Here is an 8,588-nt window from a genome sequence, read left to right as displayed (position 1 = left end):
CCCTCCTCTACCTCTCCTCCCCTCCCCTCTCCTCTCCCAGAGGGCCCTAGTTCACCTCCTAGCATCCACATTAGACAACACACAGTCAAATGGAACTCTAGTTCCAGGGAATCTGATGTTCATTCCTGACCTCTGTGAGTACCTACACACACACACACACACACACACACCAAATCTAAAAATTTCAGCATGTCTCCTCCCACACTCAAAGGCTACGGCAGCACAGGTTCTACCTCTTCTCACTGGCTGATCTTCCTTGCATCACCATTATGGTGCCCATTGTGGTAGGCAAATAAATCCTAAATAGCTAAATAAATATAAATCTTAGCTAAATAAACCCTATGCTAGATGATTCCAGAAAAGCAAGACCATCTTTTTGTAGGACCATAAAAACCACATGCATAAATTCTCATTGCACAAAACAGAAAATACAGAACCATAGAAACAGAAGGTTAAAATGCCCCTGTTCATCCAACCCTCTGTGTCGTCCTTCACTGTCTTCCAGGCCTCTCCACGTTTTTATGTTGAGACAGTAGTTTCACTTTGTGTGGTTCCTTTTACATAACTGGGAACATTTGGGGTTTGGGAACTTATCTTCATGTAACAATTAGTTTTAGAAACTTTTAACAAATTGTACACGATTTTGTAGGATGGCTCTCTCTTCCTTTCTATAGTTCACTTTTCTATTGATAGACACTGAAGCTTTATGCAATCTAAATAATGACTACATTAACTCACAACTTTTAGAACATTTAATTACCATATAATTACTAGAGAGATGGCTCTAGTAATTGTGAATACTTGCTGCTTTTACAGAGGACCTGGGTTCAGTTCCTAGCACCCACATGGTGACTTACAATACCCTACCTACAGTTCCAGAAAAGTCTGTTATCCTTTTCAAGACTCAGGCAGTAGGCACACAAGTAGTACATATTATTTAAAGCATTCATACACCTAAAAGAAAAATAAAACTCTAAAATTATATTTTAATAAAAGAATTCTAGTGTGGTTGGTAGTCAGTTTCTGAGTTCATAACTATATTACAATATTCATCAAATTATAATAGATTTACTCGTAAATAATTACATAATAAAAATTATTAATCGGGACAAAGTAGAAGTTTTCTATTTGGGATTTATTTTTACATACACATTCTGTGAATTTGAGCAGGTGCATTATGCCTGCTTGTGTAACAGTTTATCTGAGAACAGTGGTAGAAAATGGTGAATAGGCTTTTCATCAGTATCTGACATTCAGTTCCAGCTGTGTTCTTGGCTCCTGGTCTCACAAGTGCAATCAATTGTCAGCCAGAGCTATAGTAACCACAAGGCTCAGCTTGTGAGTCCACTACAAACTCACTCACTGTTGGCAGGGGTACTCAATGGCTGGTGATCACAGACATCAGCTCCTGGCCCTGAGGCTCTTTGGGTAGTTTATGTACACGTTGATAGTAGCTGGTTGCACCTACAAAGAAGGCTCAGAGAACAGTGGGGACCTAATTGTTGCATACTCCCCAAAGCATACTGAAACTGCCCCTAATATGATGGCACATTAGTATTAATGAGGTCATAGCAGAGATTAATTAATGAAGAATGCCAAAAGAACATGCTTCCTATCTCACAGCATAAAGACAGGAGGAAGAACTGCCAGCCCTCACCGAAACCTTAACCTTCCGGCCTCGATCTTGGCCTTCCCAGTCCTGCACAACTGATTTATAGTATTTTGAGTACAGCAGTGGAGCTGCCTTTGAGAGACTGGGTCCTTTTTGCGACATCGTCACAGAAGTGACATTGTATTGCTACTCTAGTCATTTACAGCAAAGCTGGTCTTCACTAAGGAAGATACTACACAGGGAGGATCCCAGGAGAAACGGCTCCTGGGAACCAATGGAGAAACGGCTCCTGGGAACCAATGGAGAAACGGCTCCTGGGAACCAATGGCAATCATCTCCAAGGCTACTTCCTATAAGTAAACTGGCATCTCTGTGCCTCATTATAAACCTCTAACTCATAGAAGAAGGCATGAGGAGTCAGAGAATCAAAACATGTCGTCCTTGGAGCAGCACTGAAGAAATAAGCAAGGCATGGGGATGACACAACGCAAATAGAGCCAGACTTAGTGCCTGCAGGGTAAAAGGTCCCAGCTCACTTTCAGGGTTGGAACCCCACCAGTCCCCGAGCTTGAAACCCCAACAATCCCTGGGCTTGTGCCAAGCTCAGAACTTGAAATCTTGAAAACTCCACCACCAAGAAACCCTAAATAAAGCCTGCTTCCAGCTCAGTTCTTTGCTGCTTCTCCCCCGGGCAGAGGTAGCCACTCTCTTGTGTCTTTCCCAATAATTCTCTGTGTGAGGCTTGTTCTGTGATGTGACTTTGTGGTATTCCTTGGCTTCTGACTGCCAGGAGACCTCAGAGCTTCCATTTGGGAAACTTTCCCCTCAGAGGTCTTACACTTACAATGCTCACACCTGTAACCCCAATTCTTGAGGCACAGTCAGGACTGCCAATTCCAGAGCAGCATGTGCTAACCAGCTAGGCCCACCCAAGCAAACTAGCAAGCGAACAAACAAAAATTACCGTCTAGTTCAAAGAAGTCAGTCCACACTGATTATTCACGATACATTCTAGATGGTCATTCAGACAAAGTTGGAGTATTTTGAGCATGTAGAAATTACCCACAGAAACAGAAGTACTTTAAGAAGCCAACGTTGTGACCAGGAGGCCTCATAGCCATCACCAAATTTCCCATAAACTTTCCCCTGAGCAGAAAATTTCAAGCTCTAAACCAAACCGTAGTCATTTCTAGACCTGAACAGGAAAGACCTCCCAAGTTCTGTTCTGCAAATGCAAATTATTGGCCTGAAGAAGGAGCCCAATTTGCAAAACCAGACCTGGTGGGTTTTTTGTAAGTCACAGAAATAAGGGCCCACTTGTCTGCCTGCTGTGGCATTTCTCACTGTGCTCGACAGACCAGCCGAGGTAAGGAAGCTTAGGGAGGGGATCACTCGGGAAAGTTGATGGGGTTTTTGTTGTTGTTGTTGTTATTGCTGTTTTCAAATAAGATTTGATGCCAAGGTTACTAGTATCAAAGCCTGGCATTCCTAACCAGCCAGACACTTGATCACTCATCTTCAATAAGCCAATTAAAATGATAAACAGTGAAAAACAGAGGGGAAAAGTTTTACTTAGTCTCCAGTAACATCAAAGAGATCCAGTAACCCCACTACCTCCAAGCCCACCCTGGGTCCCTACCAGACGTTTAGGTTTAAGTAAAGGATCAAAAGAATGCTTAACCAAATAGTTGCTGCTTAGGTGTGACCCTGCCTGTCCCTGACTCATGAGTGTCTCAGCTTCAGCCTCTCCTGAAAGGTGATCTGACAAGTTGTCCCAGTTGTGTGAAATTTCGGGTTTCAGCCTTCTTTTTACAGTATGAGATTCCCGGGAAAATTCTAATTTCTTGGAGGCCATGGTCTCATAGCCAACAGGAGAGACACAAACTCAAATATCCCTATTCCTGTCAGGCCAGTTACAGACTTGCGCTGAGAATTTAAGGCAAGAATCACTCAGAACATCCCCAGCTTTAAGAGTACAGGGAGTCACGAGGACCGCTGAGTTGGCTCAGTGATTTAAGAGTACTGGCTGCTCTTCGGGGGGGAGGGGGGCTGGGTTTTGTTTCCAGCACCCACGTTGGCTACTCACAAACCTCTGTAACCCCAGTTGCAGGGCCTCTGTACCCTCCTCTTCTGGCATCAGGCATACACAGACGTATATGCAGGGAAAACACCTATACAAATAAAACAAGTGCATTTGTTTGTAATCATAAATAAAAGCACAGAGCAGGAGATGGGTAGAGAGAACCATCTGCTTGACAGGCCATCGAAAATTCAGTGGGCGAGAGGAGGTTAACCTCTCATCCAGATGAGGAAAATGAGTCATGAATCAAGAGATTACAAAAGGGCTCACCCCCTCTCCCTGAAGCCCAGAAGTCACCCATTAAGCCTAGGCCCAGGAACGACCACGTTCCCCAGGGCAAATAAATCTCAAACAAGTCAGTTCTGCACACAGCACCCATCTGCACACTCACTGAGCAGCAGCTCGAAGCTAAATGTTCTCCACGTAAGAGAGGAGTTCAGGGTCACGGAGCAGAAAGGCTCCCTCTCTCATCCAAGCCCCTTAGGGAGGAGAGGTGAGGCTGGAAAGTCCAGTCTAACAGCATGGGAGGTTAGTGACGTGCCACCAGGCCTGTCCTCTTCTCCACTGTCAGCAACTGCCCCGATACCTCTCATTTGCTTTGTTTTTAACTGCCCTGGCCGATTTAATCAGGAGTACCATGCTTTAGAAGGAAGCGATTCTCTACACCAGGTGAGTCATCTGCCAGGGTAAGAGTTGTAGCTTTAGTAACCGAATTCGCTTAGTGAAGAATTGTTTTTCCTGGGTTTTTTGTTTGCTTTTGTTTTAGGGTCTTTTCTTTCTTTTTCTTTTTCTTTTCTTTTCTTTTTCAGCAGCCTCTGAAACCATACTTCATTTTGAAATATCAGAACCTGCTAGAACTTGTCAATATGGCCAAGGCAAAGACCCCACTTCTGCAGCAAACATTCTCAAACTCTGGAAATGGGGAGTCTCTGACAGAGGACAGAGGTCAGAGAGACAAGGGAATGCAGTCTGTCATAAATTCCAACTGCTAGGGTTCTAACTTGAGTGGAATATATATATATATTCATTCTCCATAAAGAATGTGTGTATATATATATATTCTCCAATAAAGGTGAGACCATGGGTGCTTTTATTTCCTACCATTTTTTGTGTGTGCCCAACAAAGGTGAACATTGAATAAACAGAATACTATCTACCTTTCCTTTTCAGACCAGCTAAGAATGAATGACGACTGCCTACACAGGGCAGCGCTTCATTATGGTCTCTGGAGCTGCTTTCTTTTTATGGTGAGTGAGCTAATCACCTCATCTTAGCAAAGTAGGAGTCAGATAAGATACTCTGGATGCTCTGGAGCAGGTTCCAGCCATCTTGGCTCTGTGAGTCTGAGCAAACCAAACTCCCTATGTCCCTGTTTCCTCGACTATAACCATAGTATCCACCCTATGAGGTGCCTGGAAATCTAAAAACCCATTTTACCCATATAGTGGGTGCTCAATAAATACTATTTTATAGTCCCCATAGCACCAATCCAGAAGTTCAAGTTCAATATATTACAGGGCTTAAAAAAAAAATCCACAGTGAGCTGGGCAGTGGTGGCACACCCCTTTCATCCCAGCACTTGGGAGGCAGAGGCAGGCAGATTTCTGAGTTCGAGGCCAGCCTGGTCTACAGAGTGAATTCTTGGACAGCCAGGGCTACACAGGGTTTCTAACCCTGTCTCCAAAAAACAAAAACAAAAACAAAACCCAAGGTGAATCGGAGGCAGATGCCTTATTCATTTATTAGCTGTCCATATACTAATTTCATACATACATACATTCATACACTCCCACTACACACACCAAGTGCCAGTCCATCTGTAATACATCCTCTGTGTGCATTCACTTTTCACAGTCTTTCCACCCAAGCCTCCACTGCATTCTTTTCCCTTTCAAATTACTAGGAATTGAACCTAAGACCTTGCATAAGCCAGACAAACACCATGCCACTAAGCTACACCCCTAGCCTTTCTTTTCAACTGTAGACAGTATCACTAAGTTGCTCATGCCGGCCTTGAAGTCACTCTGTAACTCAGGTAGCCTTTGAGTTTGGCATCCTTCTCACTCAGCACCCCTAAGGAGCTAAGTTTATAGGCCTGCAGTCTGGACATTTCCCAAACCTCGGAGATCCTTTGCCATGGCTGAGTGGTTTACCACTCCTGCTTCTGTCCTAGAATTTAAATGAGTAAGAACCCTTCTCAGGACAGTGGCTGGCATACACAAAGGGAATATTTGCAGGGTGATTAGGTGGCATGTATCACTAATAAGTTTTTCTCTACAACTTTAGATAACCCAGTTACTCATGAAGTCTTTCTAGATTACAAAATTTAACTTTGTTTTTTCTTTGAGCAGATTCTATTCATTGACTCTAATAATAAATATTCACTGCATTTTTAAACTACGGCTATCATTTACAAGGTGGCTATGATGGATGAGGTTCTACAAGAATGGCACACGAGAGACTCAATTAAATTGTTTAAATTCACTTTTACAGAGTAGGAGACTGGAGCCAGGAAGGTGGCTCAGGAGGGTAGTGATGCCTGCATCAAGCCTGCCAACTTGAGAAAGTCGACTCCCATAAACCTGTCCTCTGACCTCCACGTGTGCACACAAGACAGCCACATACAAACTAAGTCAGGATATTAAAAAGAATTTCGCTCAAAGTCACAGGGCAGTATTTTACCCTGTCCTGACTAATCTGTTTTCCTACAAAGAGTATCATACTAGCTTTTTCCAATTCCAGTGTCATCAGTTCAGGCATAAAACTTTTGCCCAAGCAATTGTGTGCAGGGTATGCCCATTATATGGTTCACTCCAAACTCTCAGGCGCTAACTTCTGGGGTTCTGAATGGTGAAGAGTACCTGGAAACAAGTTTTACTGAGAATACGGGAACCCTTGGAGAGTTGTCTTATTGCTAGACCGGAAGGTAGGCTGTAGATGTTCCCTGTCCCACCCCCACCACGCTTAAGGTTTATTTTTATTTATGGGCATGTGTGTATATGATGTGTACTGGTACCAAATGCTATCACATCCCCTGGAGCCGGGGTTTCAGGCAGTTGTAGTTGCTGGGGACCAAAGTCTGGTCCTCTAAGGGCAGTATGTTGAGGCGCCCCTCCAGCTCCCGTGGGTGCCCTTTATTCTACACCTCTAAGATGGGGTGTACAAAGACGACTCAGGAGGAATCCAGCACCAATCCTGTCAAGCTGAGGGTTGGTAAGGGGTAGGTTGACCTCACCCATTTCCTTCCTCCCAAAGCCCCAGGTAAGCTAAAAGCCTAAGGTTTGGACCAGGACTAGACGTTAAGGACTCAGGCACCAGAGGGTCTCCTGTCATTTGGAGCCTCACAAACCCAACACACGTGTATGATATTCCTTGGAGGTTTTAATTTTCCATTGAGTCAGAGACGTCAAAGAGGTTCAGGTTCTCTCAATCGGAGGCAGCCAATTCCAAGAAGCTTTCGCCAGAGGGCTTTCGAAGGAAAACCTAGCGTTAAGGCCCCGACCACTGAAGAGTCCACCCTCGTACCTAACTGCCGGGCCACACCCGAGGACTTCGCGCGGCTCCCGCCCGACTCCGGGTCCCGCCCCCGCATGTCAAGCTACCGGCCGAGCAGCCTGATCGCTAGCTTCTCCAGCGCGTCAATGGCTAAAAGAAACGTGGGATTCCGAGCCCCGCCCCCAGCCCCGCCCACGCCCAGCCCCGCCCCGCCCCCGGCGCACTCGCGCGCCCTCCACGCCCACGCCGTGCCAGCAGTTGCCCTTCTAGCTGGAGTCCGGTGCGCATCGGCGTAGGTCCCTTGGGAAGGGTCGGGAGACTTGGGCTACGTCCTCTCCCTGGGCTGCCAGCTTCCACTGTCGCAGAGAAGCGACCCCACGCGGCGGCGATCGACTCATCAAGGGCTCCCAGCGAGGAAACCGCTCGGGCGCTGCCAGCTGGGCCGGGCGGAGCTGCGCCGGCCGCAGGGTGGCTCTGCCAGTCCCTGAGTGCCGGGTCCGCCGCACACGTGTCTTAGCGTCACGTCCGCGCGCGCCCCCGGGGCTTGCGTCAGCTGCCGCTCCTGAAGTGAGTGGGCCAGGGCTCTGCGCACCAGAACGCCGCCGGAGGAGGGCACCGCACGGCCGCGAGCCCCGAGAGCGACGACCACTCCGGGTGCCGCCGAGAGGATCGGCGCGGTCCGGTCCCCGCCCTCCCGGTGCCGGTCGGGTCCGCGCTGGGTTCCCCGGGCTGGGCGCCGTGGCGTTGCCCCGGAGCCCGCCACCCGCGGGGCGCGCACCGCCTTAACCCGGGCGGCCCCGCGGCAGGCAGACGCCCGCAGGTCCATGGTGGGCTCGGAGCGCGATGAGCCGCCCGTCCTCCACCGGCCCCAGCGCTAACAAACCCTGCAGCAAGCAGCCGCCGCCGCCTCAGACCCCGCACGCCCCGTCCCCGGCTGCGCCCCCGGCCGCCGCCACCATCTCGGCTGCGGGCCCCGGCTCGTCCGCGGTGCCCGCCGCGGCAGCGGTGATCTCAGGCCCCGGAGCCGGCGGCGGGGCCGGCCCGGTGTCCCCGCAGCACCACGAGCTGACCTCGCTCTTCGAGTGCCCGGTCTGCTTTGACTATGTCCTGCCCCCTATTCTGCAGTGCCAGGCCGGGCACCTGGTGTGTAACCAATGCCGCCAGAAGTTAAGCTGCTGCCCGACGTGCAGGGGCGCCCTAACGCCCAGCATCAGGAACCTGGCTATGGAGAAGGTCGCCTCGGCAGTTCTGTTTCCCTGTAAGGTAAGTCCAGCCACCATCCGCAGATCTGCCAAGGAACCTTCCAGAGTTCCGGTGCCCTCCAGCGCACTTGAAGGCCCTAAGAGGCGAATGGCATTTCACTGTTTCCATCTCTCTGTCTCTCTCTCTGTCTCTCTCTCT

General features: G+C 48.4%; 1 protein-coding gene across 1 annotated transcript in view; it reads left to right on the top strand.

Annotated features, from left to right (window-relative positions):
- The first annotated feature begins 7,431 nt into the window (after window positions 1–7,431).
- The window catches only part of Siah2 (siah E3 ubiquitin protein ligase 2), a 16,737-nt gene continuing 15,580 nt past the window's right edge, over window positions 7,432–8,588 (top strand). Inside the window, exon 1 of the mRNA XM_021158922.2 lies at window positions 7,432–8,450. Coding sequence (XP_021014581.1) covers window positions 8,031–8,450 — 420 coding nt within the window. The 5' untranslated portion in view covers window positions 7,432–8,030. The remainder of the gene's footprint in view (window positions 8,451–8,588) is intronic.

The sequence above is a fragment of the Mus caroli genome, chromosome 3, assembly GCF_900094665.2.
Source record: "Mus caroli chromosome 3, CAROLI_EIJ_v1.1, whole genome shotgun sequence".
In the NCBI taxonomy this organism is placed as follows: domain Eukaryota; kingdom Metazoa; phylum Chordata; class Mammalia; order Rodentia; family Muridae; genus Mus; species Mus caroli.
The sequence above is the reverse complement of the archived record's forward strand: the minus strand, read 5'-3'. Positions and strand labels throughout refer to the sequence as shown.